The 25717-nt window shown below is 40.0% G+C and overlaps 1 protein-coding gene across 1 annotated transcript in view; it reads left to right on the forward strand.

The window, feature by feature from the left end:
- The window catches only part of DNAH11 (dynein axonemal heavy chain 11), a 308320-nt gene that overhangs the window by 60191 nt on the left and 222412 nt on the right, over positions 1 to 25717 (forward strand). Inside the window, exons 10-23 of the mRNA XM_075062396.1 lie at positions 3805 to 3942; positions 4058 to 4182; positions 5956 to 6151; positions 6714 to 6818; positions 7798 to 8193; positions 9775 to 10107; positions 10895 to 11149; positions 12109 to 12278; positions 12783 to 13005; positions 18284 to 18400; positions 18492 to 18578; positions 19297 to 19455; positions 21014 to 21101; positions 23282 to 23436. Coding sequence (XP_074918497.1) covers positions 3805 to 3942; positions 4058 to 4182; positions 5956 to 6151; positions 6714 to 6818; positions 7798 to 8193; positions 9775 to 10107; positions 10895 to 11149; positions 12109 to 12278; positions 12783 to 13005; positions 18284 to 18400; positions 18492 to 18578; positions 19297 to 19455; positions 21014 to 21101; positions 23282 to 23436 — 2547 coding nt within the window. The remainder of the gene's footprint in view (positions 1 to 3804; positions 3943 to 4057; positions 4183 to 5955; positions 6152 to 6713; positions 6819 to 7797; positions 8194 to 9774; positions 10108 to 10894; positions 11150 to 12108; positions 12279 to 12782; positions 13006 to 18283; positions 18401 to 18491; positions 18579 to 19296; positions 19456 to 21013; positions 21102 to 23281; positions 23437 to 25717) is intronic.

Raw genomic sequence — 25717 nt, forward strand, 5'->3', positions numbered from 1 at the left:
TGAAGTGCATTTTTCTAAGGTTGCCACCTTGGATGCAGTTGAATGTATGCTTTGTTGTAATTCCTTCTCTCCTTTTGAAAGTTATGCTATTCCTTCCAATGGATTTGAATGCTCTGAGCAGTGTTAGGAAACAGGGTAGTTTTAAAAATCCAGTTAATGAGTAATTTATGGACTTCAGCTCTGTTAACCTTTAAATACTCCACGCATAGCATATGCCATAGAAACTGAATCTAATATCTTCACAGAATGTAGCTATACATCCTGCTTCTGGATTGTCAAATAATAGACTTTGTTTTAGAAAGGCATTAACCTACATAAGAACGGCCATACTGGATTAGACTAAAGGTCCATCTAGCCCAGTAAACTGTCTTCTGACAGCAGCCAATGCCAGGTACTTGAGAGGGCATAAGCAGAACAGGTAATCATCAAGTGATCCATCCCCTGTCGCTCATTCCCAGCTTCTGGCAAAACTGAGGCTAGGGACACCATCTCTGCCCATCCTGGCTAACAGCCATTGATGGACCTATCCTCTGTGAACTTATCTAGTTCTTCTTTGAACTGTTATAGTTTTGGCCTACAACATCCTCTGGCAAGGAGTTCCACAGGTTGACTATGCCTGGTGTGAAGAAATACTTCCTTTCATTTGTTTTAAACCTGCTGTCTATTAATTTCATTTGGTGACCCCTAATTCTTGTGTTATGAGGAGTAAATAATACCTCCTTATTTACTTTCTCCACACCAGTCTTGAATTTATAAACCTCTACCATATTCCCCCTTAGTCATCTCTTTTTCAGGCTAAAAAGTCCCCGTCCTTTTAATCTTTCTTCATACAAAAGCTGTTCCATACCCCAAATCATTTTTGTTGCTCTTTTCTGTATCTTTTGCAATTCAATAGATCTTTTTCTGAGATGGTGCGACCACACCTACATGCAGTATTCAAGATGTGGGTGTAACATGGATTTATATAGAGGCAATATGATATTCTCTGTCTTATCTATCCCTTTCTTGACGATTCCCAACATTCTGTTAGCATTTTTGGCTGCTGCTGCACAGTGAGTGAATGTTTTCAGAGAACTATCCACAGTGACTCCAAGATTGCCTTCTTGAGTGGTAACGGTTAATTTGGACCCAATCATTTTATAAGTATAATTGGGGTTATGTTTTCCAATGTGCATTACTTTGCCTTCATCAACATTGAATTTCATCTGCCATTTTGTTTCCCAGTCACCCAGTTGTGAGAGAGCCCTTTGTAACTCTTTGCAATCTGCTTTGGACGTAACTAAATGGAGTAGTTTTTTAGCTGCAAATTTTCATCTGCAAATTTTGCCACTCACTGTTTTTACCCCTTTTTCCAGATCATTTATGAATATGTTGAATAGTACTGCTCCCAGTACAGATCCTTGGGGAACACCACTATTTACCTCTCTCCATTCTGAAAATTAGCCATTTATTCCTACTCTTTGTTGCCAGTCTTTAATCCAGTTACCGATCCATGAGAGGACCCTTCCCTCTTATCTCATGACAGCTTCCTTTGCTTAAGAGACTTTGATGAGGGACCTTGTCAAAGACTTTCTGAAAATCTAAGTACACTATATCCACTGGATCACCTTGTCCACATGATTGTTGACTCCCCTCAAAGAATTCTAGTAGATTGGTGGGGCATGATTTCCCTTTACAAAAACCATGTTGATTCTTCCCCAACAAATTACTTTCATCTACGTGTCTGATAATTCTCTTCTTTACTATAGTTTCAACCAGTTTGCCTGACACTGAAGTTAGGCTTACCTGGCGGTAATTGCCAGGATCACCTCTCGAGCAATTTTTAAAAATTGGCATCCCATCCTCCAGTCATCTGATATAGAAGCTGATTTAAATGATAGGTTACATACCATAGTTAGTAGTTCTGAAGGAACTCAAATGTGAAATTGAAGAACTCTTGGGTGAATACCATCTGGCCCTGGTAACTTACTATTGTTTAGTTCAGAGGTGGGCAAACCATGGCCCGTGGGCTGGATCTGGCCCACATACCATTTTAATCTGGCCCTTGAGTGCCTGCTGGGGAACAAAGTTGGGGGCTTGCTCCACTCCGGCGCTCTAGCCAGGGTGCAGGGTCGCCATCCACTCCGTGTGGTTCTCGGAAGTAGCAGCATGGCCCCCCTCTGGCTCCTACATGTAGAGGCAGCCAGGGGGCTCCAATCTGGATGCTTCTCCTGCCCTAAGTGCTGTCCCCGCAGCTCCCATTGGTCTGGAACCACAGCCAATGGGAGCAGTAGGGGTGGTGCCTGCAGACGGGGCAGTGTGCAGAAACCCCTGGCCATGCCTCTGCATAGGAGCCAGAGAAGGGACATGCCGCTGCTTCTGGGAGCTGCTTAAGGTAAGCGGTGTCCAGAGCCTGCACCCCTGAGCCCCCCCTGCACCCCAATTCCCTTCCCACCCTCCAAATCCCTCAATCCCAGCCTGGATCACCCTCCTGCACTCCAAATACTTCATCCAGAGCCCCAGCCCGAAGCCTGCACTCCCAACTAGAGCCTGAACCCCTTCCCACACCCCAACCCCCAGCCGTGGTCCCCCTCCCACCCTCTGAACCCCTTTGTCCCAGCCCAGAGCAACCTCCTACACTCCAAAATCCTCAGCTATACCCCAAAGCCCACTCCCGCACCCTGAATTCCTCATTTCTGGCTCCACCCCAGAGCCCACTCCCGACCAGAGCCCGCACCCCAACCCCAATTTTATGAGCATTCATGTCCCACCATACAATTTCTATTGCCAGATGTGGCCCTTAGATGTGGCCCTTGGGCCAAAGAGCTTGCTCACTCCTGGTTAGTTTATCAGTTTGTTACCTCCTTTAATGATACCTCAATCTGGAACTGTTTCTCAGATTTGTCACCTAAAATGAATGGCTCAGGTTTGGGAATCTCCCTCACATCCTCAGCCATGAAGACTAATCCAAACAATTCATTTAGTTTCTCTGCAATGGCCCTGTGCTCCTTTAACATCTCTATCATCCAGTGGCCCTGCTGGTTGATTAGCAGACTTCTTGCTTCTGATGTACTTAAATTTGTTTTTGCTATTACTTTTGCATCTTTGACTAGCTGTTCTTCAAATTCTTTTCTGGCCTTCCTAATTATATTTTTACATGTCAGTTGCCAGACTTTGTTCCTTTCTATTTTTCTCAATAGGATGTAACTTTCACTTTTTAAAGGATGCCTTTTTGCTTCTCACTGCTTCTTTTATTTTGTTGTTTAGCCACAGTGGCACTTTGTTGGTTCTCTTACTATGTTTTTTAATTTGGGATTTACATTTAAGTTGAGCCTCTATTATGGGAACCTGAAACTAAATGTTTAGATGAACTAGTTGGTTTCCTGATCTAATGTGATCCCATGTCTCACCGGGAAAGGAGGAAGATCTCTGGACAGTGAGAAAATTGAAGAGAGAAGATCTCAGAATGATCAGAGCAATCTGCAGGCTGGGATCTTGAAAGGAGTCTAAGGAAGTTACTTGCCCATCTTCATTTGAAAATCCCAGTCTTATGGTTTTAAGTGACATAAATTAAACATTCACATCGGAAGCCTTTTGCAGTGTATTCATTCAGTACAATTTAATAGCATATTGGCAAATATGTAGGGCCAGATTCTCAACTTGTGCAAACTGAGGGTGTAGCTCCATAAAGATTTGGCCCACAAGCTTTAGGAATGCTATTTTTGATGTAAGATTTCCAGTGCAAAATAAGACTAAAAACGTACTTTTAATACAATTTTGAAGTATTATAAATGATGGCATCTGACACTCTTTTTATTTTTATAGCTTTTAGCCATCTTTGGCTATTTTCTAGAGAAACCTGTTATCATGGAGATTTTTAGCCCAAATTACATCATCTTACTGCAAATGTTTGACGAAGAGCTGGATAATTGCAAACACTTGTATGATGAGCACATTAGGCAGGTATGTAGCAAAGCAAAAATAAAAGCGATATTTTTCCTGGTTTTGTTAGGTGTAGCCAATGAACTCTTAATTCATAATTGCTTGTGTACTCATTTTGTTATATTAATGCTTGCAGGTGGAAAAAGGGAATGAAATAATAAACAAAAATATGCCATTTACTTCAGGAAACCTTAAATGGTCCAAAGAACTTCAAGAACGAATACAGACATTCTGGTCAAACTTCTTGTATCTGTCTCACGGGTGAGTGTTCACTCTGTTGTTTACGACTGTAGCATTAACAGCCCTTGAACATACAAGAGTAATTTGTTTATGTAAGGGTTGTCTCTCTCTCTCCCAGGAATCAGTCTTAGGGCCTTAATCTGCAAAACGATCCATGCATATAGATCTGCTCTCTTTGCAGGTTTGGGGCACTTAGTAGTAAGTGCTGATATGCACAGAGTATGGGTATCCTGTACAACCTCAGAATTGCTTTTTAATATTTGTAAAAAGTGTTGTCTGATGAGTGAATCACAAACAAAGCAAAGCTGAGAACATCTTAGCTTTTGAGACAACACTGACTTGTACTCCTTTTTTTAAGCAAAAAATTATTCGACATGAGTAAAACTTTCAAAAGTGCCTAAATGGGACTTCGGGGTGTTCAAAACCGACACTGGGGCTAAGGAGCAGACTCTGTCCCATTGTACCTGCAGAACCTGCTGCAGCAGGAGCTTCAAAGGGAGCCAGACAGCTCAGAAGGGAGGCAGACCAGATAAGCACAGACCTATCCAGAGCTCCTGAGCAAGGGCACAGCAGAAGCCCTTACTGCAAAGAGGGGCCTGCAAGGAGCAGTTATCCCAGGCCCTAAGAGAGGGTCCAGGGAGGAGACCCAGGAGAAAGGTAGCTGGGAGGTTTCTCTCTTGGACTAAGGACCGAAAGAAGCCTGGGAGATAGAGTCCTGAACTGGGAGCCTGACTGAGTCATAGACTAATCAGGGACTGCAGCCTTCCTGAAGCCCTGAATAAAGGCAGAGTGTGATAGCCTCAGGTAGGCAGTTGAGAGGAGGGAAGGGGCACAATCTGTGACCTTGGCCCAGTGTGAAGCTGGGGCTAGCCTGTAAGGAAGGAAGCTACCAGCTAAGCTGAAGATTCTGTTTTTTCTATTTTCTGTTTAAGTAAAGAACTTTGAGGCCTTGTGGGAAGCAAGTGGTAGGAGGTGGCCCAGCGCCAGGGCGGTAGTCTGAGGTGTTTGCTTCCTCTGCCTTGCATAGGGCCCTGGGGTTGGAGCCCACTGGAGAGGGAGGGCCTGGGGTCCTGTAACTTCTGAAGTTCCTTTTTGAGGTAGGGGCATAAATTCCTCTCCTGTCCCACTTGGAGAGGAGTTTAGGATAGAGACACTATGAGCCCTGAGTCAAGAATATGCTAATCTAGTGGGCTGGAGATGCTTTCTTTTGTGGGGACGTTGGACTTCATATAGATGGGAGAGAGTTGGCACCCAGTGACGTAAACACTAGGCAGCACCACTGGTAAGCCCAGCCTCTCTGACAGGGCTTAAGTCACTTAGGATACAAAAATTTAAAACAACCTTTCTCTTCAGTTCCAAAATATACTTTTTAATATGAGGCAGCATCATGGATGGAGTGTTCCACTAAGAGAAAAATATATGCACTTCAATAGTGAAACAGAAATCAGCACTATTCTGAGATCAGCGTGGGACAGCCTTTTGGAGTACTGGGCAATAGGTACAACCACTGAGGAAGGCGAGGGAGTGTGCCTTCTCCCTTCCACACAGCTTTTTTTTTATTGTCCTCAGTGAGGCTGTTAGGTCTAATGCATTCTCACTCTTGGTCTCCATTCAACTTTTTATGTCGTTTGGCTGATGAGACCAGAATTAACTAAGAAAATATTTAGAAACAGAGGACATTGTTAAAACTTAAAGAATGTTAGAGGTGAGACTTTTGCATCTAAATTTATTTGGCAACGTTATTGTTAATTATTAATGAATAAAATGGATTGAGTGATTTTGTTTCTCTCCCAGAATCCTGCAAGATCCTGAGACTGCTTTAGTTTATCAGAAATATACAGAGATGTTGACTTTAATTGACCAATTTGAAGAGCAGATCTATTGCAAATGGAAATCTCAGGTGGATGAAGTTTGTCAATTTAATTTAGATCAGCCGCTAATTAAACGCAATCCTGAAAATGGTCTCCTAAGTGTGAATTTTGACTCTAAGGTATGATATAAAGTATTAAATTAAATGTGTGTTGTCCAGTGTTTTTTTTCCCCATGAATTAGAAAGGTTAACAGAATTATAAATCGGGAATATTCCTAAAATGAAATTAATATTTCAGTATATGATTAAATCTCAATGCTTGGGGGAAATGCCTTTGTTTTATGCTACAGTTCCTATGATTGTTTATATTTTTGTGTTAGTTTTTCAGTTGGAAAATATGATTGCCCTGTGCCAGCATTGGAGAGACTTTTCACCTTCAGAAATAAAGAAGGCAGTTGTAGTATTGAATGCTTGCTCTAGAGACAGCTGGAGGATAATAATAATAGTTGGCAGTTACCGTCCAGTATATAGCACTTTAGATTGCTAAACCCTGCCCGATCTCACCCTCATGCTCCTGGATCTAATTGAAAGAGGTTCTATTCTACAGAGGGTCTTATAACATGCTAACCACCATAGTATCTGAGCACCTTACTATCTGAAGTTACACACAGAATTAAACAAAAAACATGTATCTTCTGAAAGGAGATTAAAAAAAAATATAATACTGCTTTGTTTTTTATAGCTAGTGGCTTTGTTGAGAGAGGTGACATATCTCCTGAAGTTGAATAGATCTGATATTCCAGATTCTGCACTAGCAATATATGAGAAAAGGAAAATTTTTGCTAAGGTTTGTGCTTTCAGGAAGTATGAAATATATCCTTTTTACTGTAAAAATTTGCTGTCTGTGTGTGTGTGTCTGTGTGTGTGTGTGTGTGTGCTAACTCTACTTGTTCTTCTGTTCGGTATGGTTGAAATGTGACTTTCTTTGCATAATCTGAGGTAACCAGGTTTTGTGTGAAGAACTCTACAGGAGACAAAATAGATCCTGCAACTGGCAGGAAGGTAATGGGGTTGTAGCACAGCTTAGAATAGTGGTTATAGCAGGCGTGCCCAACCTGTGGCTCTGGAGCTGCATGCGCCTCTTCAGAGGTTAATATGCAGCTCCTTGTATAGGCACTGATTCCAGGGCTGGAGCTATAGATGCTAACTTCCAGTGTGCTCAGGGGTGCTCAGTGCTCAACCTCCTGCTCTGTCCCAAGCCCTGCCCTCACTCCACCTCTTTCCCTAAGGCCCCTCCCACTTCCCCTGAGCCTGCCATGCCCTTGCTCCTCCCCTCCATAGCCTGCTGCACACATGAAACAGCTGATTGTGGTGGGAGGGGGGAGTAGGTGATGATTTGGTGGAGGCTGGCAGAAGGCACTGGGCTCTGGGGAGCAGATTGAGGGCTGCTGATGTATTACTGTGGCTCTTTGGCAATGTACAATGGTAAATTCTGGCTCCTTCGCAGGCTCAGGTTGGCCACCCATGGGCTATAGCATCCATGCAGGTAGGTCCAGTTTAGGCTGGCAGATCCACTTTAACTGCATAGTTAAAGTGTGGATCCAATAGCTCCTTCACTTGTCCAGCTCCATGGTCTCCCACAACGCATTTCATGCTGGCCCATTTGGGGCCAGAATGATTCTCCTTTCTAGTGCACAGGGTTACAGTGGCCCTACTGAATAGCTGCTTTGCCAACATAAGAGCCATGTAGACATTCAAATGGCACTGGAGGGGGGGGCTGTACTTTAGAGGAATTTTACCCTATAAATGTCTTTTTACACCAACAGTATATTGGAAACCTTGAACTCATTGTTCAATGGTACAATAAACTTAAACAGACTGTTCTGGAGGTTGAATATCCTCTGATTGAAACTGAGCTGGGAGCCATTGATGGTCAGTTAAGAGAAACAGAAGAAGTGTTCACGTGGCAGAAAGAGAATTGCTGGAAATATATTGAACAAGTGAAAGCTAGAGTGTATGACCTGGAGCAGAGAGTTCAACAGTCAAAGGAGAATATTAAAACAATTCAACAGATTATGAATGCATGGGCAGACCACACACTCTTCTCCAGGAAAGATGATAGGAAAGATGCTTTGTTAAGTCTGGAGGATAAAGAAGATAGACTTGCTAAGAAATACAAGTTACTAAAAGAGGATGGCTACAAGATTCATCAGCTTGTTGAGGTAATTTCTGCAATAATCATACATGGTTTTTAGATCTAATCTTTCTAAAAAGCATATTTTAATTATTATTCATAACCTCATTTGTATTAACAGTATCCTGCAAAGAATGTGTTAATTTAAAGGATAAGTGAGGTATATCTAGAGTAGCAAGAAGAGGTTAAATATTTGGCATTCTATAATCTGCAAATTGGTAGCATTCAGTTAAATTTGCTGATGTATACTTGACTGTTCAATTATTGAAACAGTTATACAAATTACATAGTAGTTCCTTTAAAATTAACACATTTAAAGACAAATAGGGACAAGATGGAAAAATAATCTTGATGCTGATTGAAATTAGCATTGCTTTTTATCTCATTAGATGAGGAATTATTGTCTAGATTGAATTAAGCAAGCCATTGTCTCAGTTTTGTTACCTTGGTGCCCTGTGCCAAATTTTTCCTTTGACTTCCATAGGTAAAATCACCTTTGCAACTGGAGCTATATTATAGTCTGTTTCAGAGGGCATATTTATAAAATAATTTTTCTAAATTTGAAGATTACATGAGTTATGTACTTAATTAAAAATACATAATGTTTTATTTCCCTGTTATTTATGAATGCTAAATAAAATGTAACAACCCCACCCAAAAATATTCCTCAAACATCAGCTGCTGTGCCACATGACTACCAGTAATCTGCAAGAAAGTAATTCTGTATCAAAGTCCTGACATGAAAAAAAGATTTCCCACCCCAATTACTTGCATACCTTGCCCTTTTTTGCTGACTTCCTTGAAAGTTCTCTGCTTGTCTGTTTCTGACACAAATTGTATGTCAGATGAAAGGAAATAGACTTTTTCTTTATCCAATAACTCTTCTTTTTGCCATTATCTTGAGATTGTCTTCTGGTCCATATTCTAATCTCTTTATTCATAGAATATTAAGGTTGGAAGGGACCTCAGGAGGCCATCTAGTCCAACCCCCTGCTCAAAAGCAGGACCAATCCCCAGATTTTTACACCAGTTCCCTAAATGGCCCCCTCAAGGATTGAACTCACAACCCTGGGTTTAGCAGGCCAATGCTCAAACCACTGAGCTATCGCTCTCCACTTCATTTTGATAGTGGCAAGCAAAGAGTTTAATTTTTATTTAAGAATTAGACCAGATGAGGATTTTTATCTTTTTGAAAATATTATATGTAGGTAAACCTAATAAGGGCTTACACTGGAGTGCAGAACAACCAGTGATATGCTGTAGTAGTGTGCAGTGATAGTCTTTCAGCATGGTGATGCTCCATTGAAATCACAATGTAACATCATAATTCAGGCCCTGAACTGCAATCTGATACATACAGGAACCCTGTCCTTGCACAGAGTTCCACTGACATCAAGGGGGCTGCAAACAGGGGCAAGGTCCACCCAGGCAGATCAGATTTTAGGATCAGGGCCATACTTGTTATAATGGGTATCACTGGAATCTTATTTTGTCTTAGTACTTACCACACGAAATGGCATTGAAGCAGTTAAATATTTTGAATGACAAATCATTTGCACTAGATAATTGTATGATTAAAACATTATGTAACTTGTTTTTTCTTTCCCAGGAAAACTTAAAGCTCTTCAAAGCAGATTCCTCCTCAGACTCTTGGAAGATTTATATAGAGTACATTGATGACATTATAGTTGATGGTTTCTTTAACACACTAATGCGCAATTTAGACTTCTTCTTGGAGAACACGGAGAGAGGTTTGAAGCCTGCTCCATTTTTTCAGGCACAAATGATCCTTAGCGCCCCGGAGATCGAATTTAAGCCTTCACTTGATAAAGAGGCTGGAGATGGCTTTTATGACCTAGTAGAAGATCTTTTGAGCAATGTTTTCAAAATGTCTGCCCAGGTGAAAAGAGTAGCAGCACACTTGGAAGTAGAAAATTACCAGGTATTTTATACTTTCTCCATATCCATGGGAGTAATGGATCTAATTAATTTAATTTAAAATAAATGTGGATTGCAAAATATTTGAGCTACACAGTTAATGCATCCATGTGAGGGAGGGACCACAAGCCTCAAAGCTGGACCCACAGGCAGCACTCAGGTCATAACTGCTACTCAGCAGCTCAGTACCTGAGTGAGTATGGAAAGGTCCAGGGAAGGTCCACAAAGTGACCTTTTTTTTTTATTATTATTTTTTATTTAAACCAAAGCTTAATCAGTTGTGGAGATGAGGAGGGCAACATCCTCTACCTGGAGACTCCTGAAAAAAGAACAGGAGTTCTTGTGGCACCTTAAAGACCAACTAAGGTGCCACAAGTACTCCTGTTCTTTTTGTGGATACAGACTAACACAGCTGCTACTCTAAAACCTGTTATTAATTCCCTGAGATGTTCAGCCTCAACTAACTTCCTCCATTCCTCTTTTGAAATAACTATATTTTTTTTCAGTTCTGTATATAGCATAGTATCCAGAAATATAGAGAGCTGCCCAGATTGTTTATGAATCATTGAAATGTAGGGCTGGAAGGAACCTCAAACAGTTATCTAATCCAGGCCCTTTCACTAAGTCTGGACCAATTATACTTAGACAATCCCTGACAGATGTAGCTTTTTTTGGTGGCAGTGGTGATGGGGATTCTTGAGTTTTGCAGTCATATAGCAAGTGTAAACTAGCTAATGATTTATGTATTTAATATTAACACAATACTTAACTACTTCTCTTTTCATGCCCAGAGCGATATGGACAACATGTTAGTTCTATCTGAGATCAGGCAGGAGATTATGGACAGAGTGGCAGATGTAATCAGGAAAGCCCTGGACTACAGAAATTCTCTGGACACCTACGCTTATCTCTGTGTAGATGACAGGGCTGAGTTTATGAAGCAGTTTCTGCTGTATGGTCATGTTTTAACTTCCGAAGAGATAGACTCTCGTGCCGATGAGGGAGTGCCTGAACAGCCGCCTACTACTGAGCAGTTTAAAGAACAGGCAAGCAAGCTAGCAAATATTCATTTGCAACTTTAACTTAATTTATATTTGAGTGAAACACAGTAGGTGTCGTAATATCTTTTATTGAATCAATGTCTGTTGGTGGAAGGGACAGACTTCTGAGCTACACAGCATTTTTCAGGTTTTGGGAAGGATATTGTGTCTGAGCTAAAAACAAGGGACAGATGAAACATAATGGGTAAGGCATGTTGTAAGGGGCCGCTTGGAATGGAGTGGGCAGCAAGGGTTAGATTGCTGTGCAAAAGAGTTTTGAAGTGGGCTGCTAAGGGTTAGCAGGCAGTTGTGTGTTACCAGTCGTAGTGAGTTTAAAACCAGTGTCTCTGAGTCTATAATTTTTAGTGTCTGGCAGCATTATCAATTTAAGTTCCCAGGCTCATCTTTTACTGTGCAGGTTTCCTCTGAGGATGAGTATTGAAAGATCAGATGTGGAATGATTATTCTGTGAAAAGTGTTCGCCTACAGTTGATATGGTGTTTTTGGCTTCGTCATTTTTCTGTGTGAGTTCATTTGAGAGTGTAGTGATTGTCTGGCTTCACCCACATAGTAGTTATTGGAGCATTTGATGCACAGGATGAGGTATACTACATGTTGTAGGCACATGTAGGACCCGTGAATCTTGAAAGATGTGTTTGGAGGGTGTGGGGGGAGGTGTGGAGATATGTCTGCAAGTTTTGCCTCAGTTGTTCTGGCAAGAAGCATCTAGTGCTTCTCTGAGTTGGTGTGTCATAGTCTGTGGGGATCTTGCTCCTGATGATGAGTTTGGTGAGGTTAGAGGGTGGTTTGAAGGCCTAAAGAGGGAGTTTTGAAAAGTTTGTGTGTGTCCTTTTTGTTTTTATTTTTCTTTTTTTGTTTTTCCAGGATGTGGTCCCCATCAAGTATGGGTTGTAATTATTTGATGATATGTTTGTGTATGTAATATAATCTTTTATCTGCTGTAGATTGACATCTATGAGAATCTTTACATTCAGATGAGCAAATTTGAAGACTTCAGAACATTTGAAAGTTGGTTTAAGGTGGATATGAAACCTTTCAAAATGAGTTTGTTAAACATTATTAAGAAATGGAGCTGGATGTTCAAAGAACATCTTTTGAGATTTGTCATTGGCAGGTAAAAATGCATCCTATTTTTTCAGAATAATTCTAACTTGCTATTTTCTTCTTAAGTCATTAATATCTATTAAATAATGTAATACTTCAGTGAGCTGAATTTTGCTCTGATTTACACTCTTTGAAACCCTATTACCTTAAACTTGTTTGACAGGCTGTACATCCAGGCAGAATTTGTGCTAGTGCAGTTAATGTACATTCTTAAACCTGAGTGTGTTAAAATAATTGTGTATAATGGGATAGACTTTTAACAGTGCTTTTTTTAATTAGGTGTAAATGACCTGACTTTCAAAACTGCTGAGCACTGGGAAATCTCATTGCTGTCAATCTAAGCTGCAGGTGCTCAGCACCTTTAAAAGTCAGGCCAAAACTGTTTTAAGATACTCTGAATGCAAAAGGCAAGTAATCATAATGGAAATTAATTTTAAAGCTTGTTGTACATTGAACCACATTCATTTCAAAAACAGTTTTCAGAGTTGAAATTTTATTTTCTTCTCTTTGATAGTTTGACAGACCTAGAAGAGTTCATAAAAGTTACAGATGCTGGACTCCAAAAAGAATTGAATGAAGGAGATTATAATGGACTAGTAGAAATCATGGGGCATCTCCTGGCTGTGAGAGACAGACAGGCATCTACTGATGAACTCTTTGAACCTCTAAAAGAGACTATTACACTGTTGGAAAGCTATGGACAGAAGATGTCAGATCAAGTTTATGTTCAGTTAGAGGTATTGTAGGATTAAAAATAAAGAATAGTCTGTACTTATGTATGTATATGGCCTCCCACCCTTCTATCTGAGCATTTCACAATCATGTAGAAATTTATAATTGCACTCACTTTCTTCCTAGCCATAGGAAAAGTATCTCTTATTAAATTTTTAAAGTGTGTGTGTGTGTGTGTGTGTGTGTGTGTGTGTGTGTGTGTGTGTGTGTGTGTGTGTGTGTGTGTGTGAAGAACTTATTGAGGGGAAACCCAAGTCAGAGAACTTTTTGCAATTAGTTCTGAATAGAGTGAGGACCATAGTCCATTTTTGCCACCTCAGACTGAGATTTCCGTAGACTAAGTCCAGCTCCTGTGAAAGTTCTGTCTCCTGCACTTGCAAGCCACCCCCTAGTAGCTGGCTTTTCATGGTTCCAGTGAAATATGGCTATTATGATCACGGATGGAGAATGAACTTCTCAGGCAGCTAGGGCCAATCCCGTGAAAGTCTTGGAATATCAGGACAGAAACCTTGCACTGAACTGTGGATTCTGTGGGGAGTCAGTGGAGTGATGAGCTCATAATGTTCTGTGTTGATAAGCAGGCTATTGCATTTTGTACTATTTGAAACTTTTTCAAGTTGCGTGGCTTCAAAGACAACCAAGACTCAAGGGGGAGAGAGAGAGCTCAGTGGTTTGAGCATTGGCCTGCTAAACCCATGGTTGTGAGCTCAGTCCTTGAGGGGACCACTTAAGGATCAGGGGCAAAAATCTGTTAGGGGACAGTACTTGGTCCTGCTGTGGAAGCAGGGGACTGGAGTCAATGACCTTTCAGGGTCCCTTCCAGTTCTATGAAATAGGGATATCTCCATATAAATAAAAAAAGGTTACATATGCATGGGTCACTGTAGCAAGGTATGAGGCTGATTAGCATGAAGTGCAATCTTCTGTCCAATTGCTGATAGAAATTGGTGCTTTTTGCCATCTTGTTAATTTGGGCATCCAATAGCACTGAGTATGAAAAAACTCCAAGACTGCAAAATAGGGCAGATGCTTTTGCTATAATATTCCTATTATTGAGGGCAAGTTTTCCAAAGAGCTTCCCTCTTCCTACCAACATCTGTCTTGTCTAGAAAACTTTTAATTTAAATTTGAAATTTCTCTTGGGGGTTGGGACAAAAAGGAATTTGCATAAAATATTTTAAATTTCTTATCTCAGTGTAAAAACAGCATTTCATGCACCAAATTCTAAGTTCTAAAATGGTCTGGAACAACATGTGAACTCCTTTTGGAAAGAGAAGTTACTTTTGTAGAGGTTTGTAGTGAAATCAGCAGCTAATACATAGGCAATACTCATCTTGTTTTCCAAAACTCCATTTGGCTTGTCACATTTATTTTTACTAGCATTTATGAAATGCAGTGGGTGGACCTCTTTGTTACTAGTGAGTTCTTAGCACCCATGACTCATCTTGGGGTGCATGCCTCCTCTGTCTGCCTATTGGGGAGTCAGAAATTCATCTAGAAAGCATTCCAAACACTTTTATCAGTAACAAATAGTCAACTTTATTAGCAATGTCTCTGTGTCTATTCCTGGGGGAATTCTGCATCACAGCACGTGCACAGAATTCATGTCCCATGTAGATTTGTTTGCTTCCCCGCAGAAAAAAATACTTCTTGCTGCTTCTCTTTGCTTCCCCATCAGAACGGTCATGTGCCCCTCCCCGGCAACACAAGCAAACTGGTTCGGACATGTGGAGCAGCCAATAGAGATGTAAATGACTGCCTGAGGTTGGTGGGCTGTGCAGTTTGTGTGTGTGTGAGAGAGAGAGGGGGACACACTCTGTCCCTGTCACTCGCTGTTGCAGTGGGGTTGGCATGGAGAGGCAGGGCTTCAGAGTGTTTCTGGGGAGGTAGGTGTGGGTCAGGCACTGTCCCCTCAGGCAGAGGAGAATCTAGCAGCCTGCCTGCTTAGTGAATTGTTCCCATTCTCTTTGTGAATTCCCTGAGGAGTATAAAACAGGTGTAAAAGTTTTAAGGCTCCTTTACATTGCCAGAGTGGTGTAAAGGACAGTTTGGCCTTATGAATTCTTATGTTGCTTTCGTGATTAGAACTGATCTACATTTTTGGACTGAAAAAATTTGCTATCAGAATATGCTCCATGAACTGTTTGCTACTGACCTTTCTGAAGATAGTCAGATGGTTTGGGGATTTCCTCTAATGTTCCCCACTCTCATTCTCCATCCATTGTATTGTAGTTTAAATAAATTACTAAAATAATTTAAACCAGAGTGATTATATTGTGTTATTTTGACAAATAAAATATGCAGAATTTTATATTTATGCAGAATTTTTAGGTGCAGAATTCCCCCAGGAATATATGTGTCAGTCCCAGAGAAAGAATACCTTCACTTCCTTGCTGAGGCTAGGCAGCTTTCTGTGTGATCTTTTTAATAGCAGCTTTTATCTGTCCCTCTCTCTCTCCCAGCCCCAGCACAAACAAAATTGCTGCCAGCTGCTGCCATATCTTATCCAGCTTTTGTGCCAGCTTCAGCCTCTCAGTCATGGAGTGAAGCATCTCATTCCCTTTGAGCTCTGTCTGATTCCTACATGCAGTGCAATGCAGGCTTAAAGAACCACATGCTTAGGCTGCCTTAGGCTTGTCCCTGAGCCCAGAGCTGATTCGCTGCTGGCTGTGTCCCTGCTGCTATTACCATAGCCAATTGGTGCTCACGTCACTGTGTGCTGTATCTTCTTCCCAGGAGAATTTGCCATGGGAAGTTGAGCCTGCCATTTCTCTGCCCACCTCCTTTTTGCTCATTTCCTTCCCACCAATGAGATGACCAGGACCAGCTTTCATAGCACTGTCCTTGTTTTTTGGAGTGGGGTTTCCCACCTCCCCAGAAATGTAGCAAATTTATCTTTTCCACTTCGATCTGGCTGCCAAACTATAGATAGCCTGTGTTTCTTATAAAGGGTTGTGTGTCATTGTTCTGCTAAGAAGCTCTTGCCTAGAAGGAACGAACGTGAAAAATTAGCAATCTGGAACTCATATTTTCCTCAAGGGTAGATTTTCCATGAAAAACTGAAAATTAACTTATTAATTTTAAAAGAACTTAATCTTGTCTTAATTGGATTTACAGAAGTTAATTGTTCATTGCCCTATTTGCTTCAGCTGAATGTATGAGTTTTAGCTACACTTAACCACTTGACCCAGTGATTCCAGCATCACAGTTACAATGTTTTCATTACAGACTACCAAAGTATTGCATTATCTTACTGAGTCATTTCTGGAAATTACAATTCATTATACTCTTCCCCTCCCCCTCTGCCCCTTACCCCTCCATATCAAATTTCTCAAGATCTTTTGTTGTGATATCTAGAAGTCATCAACCAACTACTGTTGACTTGGTTACTGATTTTTATGGATGTAATTTCTGGAAAAAACTTTCAGATGACTAAGAACCATCAAAGTTGTGCACACAGCAAAAATATGTAACCATATGATCTTATTTTTTGTTAACTTCATCCTCTTCCTCTCCAAAAATTTCTTAGGCTTACTTAATCATAGGACTGGAAGGGCCCTTGAGAGGTCTTGTAGTCCAGTCTCCTGCACTCCAGGCAGGACTAAGTATTTTCTAGATCATCCGTGACAGGTGTTTGTCTGACCTGCTCTTTAAAATCTCCAGTGACTGAGATTCCGCAACCTTCCTATGCAATTTATTCCACCCTTAATCACCCTGACACTTAGGAAGTTTTTCCTTATGTCCAACCTAAACTGCCCTTGTTGCAATTTAAGCTCGTTGCTTCTTGTCCTATCCTCAGAGGTTAAAGAGAACAATTTTTCTCCCTCCTCCTTGGAAACTGTTATCATATCCCGCTTCAGTTTTCTCTTCTCCAGACTAAACAAACACTTTTTTTTCACTCTTCCCTCATAGATCGTGTTTTCTAGACCTTTAATCCTTTTTATTGATCTTCTTTGGGCTTTTTCCAATGTCTCCACATCTTTCCTGAAATGTAGTGCCCAGAACTGAACACAATACTCCAGTTGAGGCCTAATCAGTGCAGAGTAGAGCAGAATAATTACTTCTTTGTGTCTTGCTGACAATACTCCTGCTAATACATCCCAGAATGTTTGCTTTTGCTTTTTTTTTTTATTTTTATTTATTTATTTATTTATTTGCAACAGTGTTACATTCATTGTTGACTCGTATTTAGCTTATGATCCACTATAAGCCCGAGATCCCTTTCCACAATACTACTTCCTAGGCAGTCATTTTCCATTTTCTATGTGTGCAACGGATTGTTCCTTCTGAAGTGGAGTACTTTTGCATTTGTCTTTATTGAACTTCATCCTTCTTATTTCAGACCATTTGTCTAGTTTGTCCAGATCATTTTGAATTTTAATCCTATACTCCAAAACACTGGCAATCCCTCCCAGCTTGTTATCATCAGCAAACTTTCTAAGTGGCCATTATCTAAGTCATTTATGAAGATATTGAACAGAACTGGACCTGGAACTGATCCCCGTTGGACCCCACTTGATCTGCCCTTCCAGCTTGACATGTGAACCACTGATAGTTACTCTCTGGGAATAGCTTTTCCAAACAGTCGTGCACCCATCTTATAGTAGCTCCATCTAGGTTGTATTTCCCTAGTTTGTTTATGAGACCATCATGTGAGGCAGCATCGAAAACCTTACTAAAGTCAAGATATACTACATCTTCTGCTTATTGTTATCTATTTGTTGCACCATATTTCAAATTAGATTAATTTTTCAGGGCTGGGATAAAATGTGTGTGTGATTGTGTACGTATAGCACAATGGGCCTTAATCCTGACTGCACTATTACAATATAATAGCCCCTGAATGGCCTCTGAATATCTGATATGTCGAGGCAATGAGAGTTCAGTGCTTCAGTCACTGTGCAAGAGGTGCTCAGTACCTCATAGATTAGGTTTTATGTGATTATACTGAAGTCTACATGGAATAGTTTAGTGAAGCACATTTTATTTATTCCGTATTTTCAGAAAAGTTTGTGACTTTTATTATGCTGCAGCTATTAAAATCAATCCTACAAAGCCACTGCAAGGAAAAAACCCTGCCACATCTAACTATTAAAATGTCCTACACAATTTCTTTGTCCAAAAGAGCTGAATTGTGAAGTAATAATGAAAGTTAATTGTTCCCTGAATATTAGATCGATTTGGGGTCATATCAACAGTTTGTATAGATGGTTTCTAAGTGATCTGTTCTGCTGTGTGAAATGTTAAAGGGCTCATACGAGATAATTTCACATTGTTCAACAGGAATTGCCTGAAAAATGGAATACCACCAAAAAAATTGCTGCATCTATGAAGCATGAAGTGGCTCCTCTTCAGACTTCTGAGGTCACACTGATCAGGAAAAAATTTGCTTCGTTTGATGTAAGCCAAACTATGAATTCAGTTTTCTAACATGTTTCTGATGAGAATAAGATCATTGACATAATTTATTGCCTGTATTTCTCTTCATCAGGGGAAGCAGATAGAATTCAGAGAAAGATTTAGAGTGGAAGCTCCCTTTTGCTTTGATGCAAAAAATCCATATGTACTTCTAGATAAGGTAATGGGAAAATCCCAGAAATGCACATTTTCCTAGAAATCTTTCAGTATAAAATTAAAGTTTCAGTTTATGCATAAAAATAATTGCACATTTTGTATTTGATGTGGAACCGATAGAGCTTGAGATCTAACTGCTGAATTTCTATCTGTAGCTCTTAAAACCACTACCAGAAACATATTGTTTGTTTTGTATTTTTACGATGTACTTGCATGTTCCTTTAAAAAGTATTAGTGTTATGCGCTTTTGAATGCAATTTGTACTATGTATTCTTTTTGAAGGAACATTCAAGCATACTGTACTATATAGTACAAAATGTATACAAAGGTGCATCACATTGATACTTTTATATATAGTACCATTTCAGGGTTTTTTAAAATCTTTACTCCGTTCACAGAACAACTTTATACTGATAATGAGAAAAGTGACTTGTTCAGAGGGGCAGAATTGTCTTTATTACAAGAAATCAAGAACAACAATGATAACATTAAGTGAAATTTTACATTGTAGTCCCTATGTTTTTGTGTATATACATATGGAATTAAATGTGTATACTACCTTGTAGTCCTTTGGAATATCAAAGACTGAAAGTGAAACATGTAACATCTTTACAATATTTGCTGCAGGCTTTTGTTTTTAGATATACTGATCTCCCTGTCATTCTAAACTTACCTGGACCAGTTTTATAATTCTATTCATGAGTGTTCTTTTCTTTTTCAAGGAAAATCGAGAGCTTGAGGCATTGGAAGAAGAAATGTTACAAATGCAGAAATCTGCAAATCTGTTTGAAGTGGTTGTTCCAGATTACAAACAACTGAAACAATGTCGCAAAGAAATACGGTTGCTCAAGGAAGTGTGGGATATTAATATTTATGTTACAGTAAGAGGTTTTATTTTGTTTTTTAAAAGCACATTATAACTCTGGAAACTATTCTGAATGCACTATCTTAAGGATTCATAGTTTTTATTCTAAAGGAAGTTTAAAAGCTAAGTTGTAAATGTGGGAACTTTTTGTTGTTTTCAATTTTTTGAAATATATATACCATCTTTTTATAAATAGAGTATGAAGATCCAAATATTACTATTCTCAATTTTAACTACTTCCAAAATGCTTGCATTAAAAAAACAAAACAAAAAATCCCTCCAAACCCAAAACTTTAAACTGAAGGGAAGATTGTGAATATCTATCAGTTACCTAAGGAATAAAAAGAAACATTGTTACAGAAGTTTTTGTTTTGGTTTTGGTTTCGTTTTGTTTTTTAAAAAAGACAGACCAAAAATCCAGAAAGCAAGAAAATTCAGTGTTAGGGTAAAGGAAATGCAGAGTTAAAACACATATGCATTGCAAAGTATGGAAGGAAAGAGTTTAAGATACCAAAACAGCCTTAGCCCTGCCTTCAGATCTCTACCACTCTCTGCACCGTTCACATTAGCAGTGAAATCCTGGCACCATTAAACTCAATAACAAAATTTCCGTGGATTTCATTGGCACTGGGATTTCACCCTATATATTAATGACAAAAGTGGTAGTAACACAGTTATTGTAGTTCACATTCTAAATACTTTGATAGTCTAGCAGGGAACTCCGGAAGCTGGGTTCATCTACAACCCTGTTTCCTTTTGCTATTTCACCTGCGGTTGCAAAAATTTTAAACCATGTCCAGAATGAGTTATGCAGTAAAAGATATGTAGCCTAACCACAAAGGTATACGTTTTTGTTTGCCATCTCAATGGATAGTAAAATAGGGAGAAGGCAGAGTTTTGTTGTACTAAATACATTGCATATTGTATTTTGTGTGGTATGCATGCTGCATATTAAAGCAATATTAAATTTGACAGGCTATGTTGTAAAGTTTAAAGATAAACTAGTGAGGCAAAATGTGAAGCACTTACATTCAGTAGATACTTTCCTGTTACACCAGCCTTGTAAAATTCTACTCAGTCCAAGAAAGTGGATATTTTTTTCCTAAAACCAAATGGTCAGTGTTTTGTTGTTCTTCTTTTCCCATTAACATGGTAAAGGATAGGTGAATAGGTGTGGTTTTTTTGTTTGTTTTTGGCAGGTGTGCTAAGTTTTTATGGCAATTTCAAGGCTCTGTGTCTGTGTATATCCTATCATATCTAGAAATGTAGATACAGTGCTATGTGTATATATAATAAATATATATACCTACATAGCTCTACCGGCATTATCAGAGACTGACACTTGAAATTGCTTTAATTCCTGTTTTTATGGTTTAGCTTTGAAGACAATGGGTTATTTGGTACAGTTTGGGCTGGCAGTGGTGGTGCAGGCTTGAAAAGTAAAGATACAGTTTCAAGAACTTGGGCTATCACTGGATGATAGACCCACTCATCATATCCATTTATATACTATGTAGCAGAAACTTGTTTTCACCGACTGTTGTTGACACTTTTATCTGTACTTACTGTTTCAGAGCAACATTGATGATTGGACTAAAACCCAGTGGAGACAGATTAATGTGGAACAGATGGATGCAGAGCTCAGAAGGTTTGCCAAGGCAAGTCTCATTGCTGTCTATTGCTGCAATTTATCTGTCTCCCTGCCACCCCTTTTTCACTTTTCCCACCCACTATCTGATGTTTCAGTTTATTTGTTGCTTTTATCCAAAATGAACGTTCTGGAACTCTTTTTTTTTTTTCCCCTTTAAACCTTTTTATCCTTCTGACTTAGGTTCCTCTCACTGTCAGTTTTCTGAATTGAGGCAGTGGGAAAATATAAAGAAGATGGGGCTTTATGTGGGGGCTTCTGCAGATGAAAGCCATTAGTCGAGAGATCAGTGGAATTTGCAGGTGTTTGTGTTCTGTATTTGAACAGATTTTGCTAGTCCAAGAGCACTGAGAAGCCTGTTGGAGACTTTCACTTGTAGAGGGAAGAATACCTTTTGAAAACTTGGAACTTCTTCCCTTAAAATATTAATAATGGTTTCCTGATGGGAGTTGTACAAAGGAGAAGGCAATAGTTTTGTAGAACATGGGGAGATTGTATCAGAAACAGGAACTGAGGTACCAGGAGAATTAGCTGGACCATCTCGTACATCAGTGGTTCATGGGGAAAAGTGAAAGAGAGATCTCCCCCTCCCCCGGCCCCGACTGGTTTTACACCAAATTACGTGGACTTCAGTGGAGGTACTCCTGACTGGTGTAAGTGACAGAAGAATCAGGCCCATTGTGAATTTCTCTTAATTTTAAACCATGGTTTTAAATAAATAATGTTCCTCTAATCCCGACAACTGCTACACACTACATGTATGTCACATTCATCACATCTCTGCATGTACCAAAGATTTCCCCCAGTTATGCCAGTCTGTTGGAAGTAGTTTCTTACATGCGATGAACTAACTTATAAAAATATTAGATCAAGGTCATAAGAGCCATAATAAAGGAGAGAATTCTGATTTAATCAGAATCTTTTTATATTCACTGTGTAAATATATTCATTTAATTTTAGTTTATTTAAAACTGGCTCATCCAGAGCTCTAGGTTAATCTACAACCCTTTTCAGTAAAACAATAGAAGTAACAACATGGGCCAATAACCCAACTAAAACCATCCCTAATCTTGTCATAGTTAAGACTCCCATATTTATGTACAGAAGATACTCCCGGGGGAATTCTATGCCACTGTATGTTCACATAATTAATGAGCTGTGCATATTTTTAATTTTTTTGCGCAGAAAAAAGCTTTTGCTGGAAAGTTGCTGCAGTTCCAACTGTTTACCACTGGAGGGCGCTGTGGCAATAGCTGTGGCCAGCTAGGGAAAAGAAAGAGCCTGTCTTCTTTACAGCGCCTGTCGGGCCAGGTCCTGAGACAGGAGCTATGAAGAGACAGAAATTGTGGGGCTGATGGGGGGTCACACACAGGGGCTCATAAGAACTAGTTGGGGAGGACAGACTGGGGATGAATGGGAGTGGAGCTGCAGGGCCATAAGCGGGAGGGGGTGCAGGGCCACATAGGGATGGGGGGAGTGGGTGCCTGAGTGGGGGTGGAGGGACATGTGGATGGGGGTGTGAGGATACATGGGGATGCAGGGATACCTGGGCAGAAGCTGGGCATCAGCCAGGGTCTGTATGGGAGAAGCTCCCTAACAATCCCTCTCTGCCACCCTGAAAACCTTGTTCCATACTTTTCCCACCCATACCCAACAACCCTCCAAGTTCACACCCAGGCTCCTTCCCAGCAATTACTTCCCTCGCCCTCAACTCCTCCACCATTACCCTTGACTCCCATGAGCCTTTGCACTGTTTCTGAGGGGTGCAGAAAATATGGTTCTGTATTGTTTTTTTAAATGAATTATTACTCAGAGTTCTGTATTAATATGCCTAGTAAGGAATCTATTTTAAAAACATTTCCTGAATCTTTTTTTGTTGTCTGTATTGTTACAGACATACTTGCTGACAGGTGTTTTGAAATAAAAGACCAACAATAATTGAAATTGATGTGATTATATTGTGTTATTTTGACAAATAAAATATGCAGAATTTGAAAATGTGCACAGAATTTTAAACTTTTTGTTGCAGAATTTTTAATTTTTTTGGCATAGAATTCCCCCCCGGAGAAAGAAAAAAAGTTTTGGAAATACTTTTTTTTTATTTTATTTTTTTTTACACTATCAAGAAGATGAGTAGTGACCATGATAGTAGCATATAACCATGACCATTATTTTTATCCTATTTCTTAGGAAGTGTGGTCATTGGACAAGGAAATTCGCTCCTGGGATGTATACATAGGTCTGGAGTTAACAGTGAAGAACCTAATGACATCACTGAGGGCAGTAACAGAGTTGCAGAATCCTGCAATAAGAGAGAGACACTGGCACCAACTCATGAATGCAACAGGTGTAAGTATCCAGTAACAAACAGTGCTTTTTCATGGCATCAGTATAGTGGTACTTGGAGGCACCCAGTGTATAATTAAGCTAGTGGTGCCAAGAATGAATGAATGAAAGGAGATGACTGGTCTCCAGGATCAGTCGGAGCATATCTTGCTGGCGCAGAAAGGAGAATTCTGGATTCCTCGATTCCTTCTGTGTTGAGAAGTGACTTCACAGTATGAATTTTTCCTTTTGTTCTAGTACAATCTTCTGAGGTCAAAGCTGGCTCTCTAAGTAGAAGGGTTGTCAACTAGATTTGAAGAGAGTGTTTGATTACGGGAAGGGATGATCTCTTTTTTGTGTATACTATGTCCATTAAAATGGAGTCCAATCCTGATTGTGGTTGTTATAAATATTTACAAATAAGCAGCAGCTGAGTGCTGCATTCGAGACGTTCCAGAAAACAAACATGGGAGGTTCCATAAGATGCCTTTCCAGCTCTCAGAATAAATATGGGCAGGACTGGCGCTAGAGTTTCTGGTGCCCTAGGTGCTGGGACATTTCGCCGCCCCACGCGCGGGTCTCGTGGCTCCCTGACCCCGGGGGCGGGGGGCGCCCTGGGCTGCCGGGCTGCGGCGGCGGCTCGCTGACCTCAGGGGCGTGCTGACCGGCGGCGCCCTGACCCGGGGGACACCTTGGGCTGCCGGCGGCAGGCAGCTGCTGCTGCCGGCAGCTCAGCCCCTCCAGCAGCAGCGGCTGCAACCATTTAAAAATTTTTTGGGGGGTGCCACTTTTTGGCGCCCCCAAATCTTGGCGCCCTAGGCACCCGCCTAGTTCGCCTAAATGGTTGCACCGGCCCTGAGTATGGGAACAGAGTCCTAGAGCATTCTGGTAGGATTAAAATACCACTAATAATTATTGTTAAAAACAAAATACTAGTGATGTGGATGAAATGTTTCAAGATTGTGATGGAACCACAGATTAAATGAAGAATGCTAGAGAGAATGAGGGATGCAAATGAATTTTTTTTTTTTAAGACATACAGAACTTTTCATAGCAAAGGTTGAAAGAACAGGCGGCTGGATTGTGGGGCTGATGCTGGATGAGACAAAAAAGAGGGAAGCTGGTGTAGGCAAACGATTGTTCATTTTACATAAATGTTTGGGAATAGAGCTGGTTGAAAAAGGAATTTCACACACAAAAAATCAAAATTGTTTTTGTTTCATAGAATTTTTGGGTTGGGGACTGTAATTTGTCATGAATTTTTTTTCCAAATGTTTTTGTAGAATTTTCAGCTATTTTTGAAAAGGAAAGATAGCATCTTTTTTTGGTTTTCTAACTTTTTTTTTCCTAATTTCAATGAAAAACAAAAATAATTGAAAATTTTATGAAACAAATATTTAATTTTTTTTAACTTCAATAGAAGGCCATTTTTGGAGGAAAATTTTTAAATGGAGTAATTTTTCAATCAGCTCTAGTTCTCAGTATGCATGACATGATTTCTGAATTAGAAACATAGATGATGGGGGCAAAGTATGATTTGGTTGAGGTGACAGATTTGGCTAAATCAAGACAACTGGAATATTAAATAAAGAGGGTTTAGAGTTCATGAAAGAAATGGATTTACCAAAAGAGGAGGAGAGGTGACAATAGCAGGCAACTTCCATTGAACTTCCATTGGAAGCTGCACAAACACACCTGACTTTGCCTCTTAGGACTTGTCTACACTAATACAAATGAGGGAAGCTTTTAATTCATGCCTGCAGCATCCTCATAGGGGAGTTCCAACACAGCACGTTGGTACTCACTGCTATTCACACTTCTGAACTGTAGGGCTGATGTAGACATAGCTTTTGTCTCCAGTCCTGAAAAGATTTACTCATGTGCTGACATCTGTGTGCTATAAGTACTTCCATTGACTTGAGGATTGGCTCTCAGTTTCCTGCCAGTTCACTCAAACAGTATCTATGCATTGAGTTCAATGGTAAAAATAGCCATACTTCTTGAAATAGTACTGCGTTGAGAATTGCACCACATTTACAAACCATAAAAGCCTTGCTTAAATCTTAGACTTTACAGATCTCTAATTTTCCTAACATCTACATTAGGAGAAGTTTTTGAGATTATGGGTAGCAAACTGTTCTTTACATTAACAGCCTATGGACTGATTCAGCCATACTCCACAGGTATCTCCAAATGGGATAATCTTAGGCCAGGTCTACACTGCGACTTTAAATCGGTTTAATGGCCGATATACCGATTTAACGCTGTATCCGTTCACACGACGTCGTCATTAATATCGAGTTAA

This window comes from Chelonoidis abingdonii, chromosome 2 (genome assembly GCF_003597395.2).
Source record: "Chelonoidis abingdonii isolate Lonesome George chromosome 2, CheloAbing_2.0, whole genome shotgun sequence".
Taxonomy (NCBI): domain Eukaryota; kingdom Metazoa; phylum Chordata; order Testudines; family Testudinidae; genus Chelonoidis; species Chelonoidis abingdonii.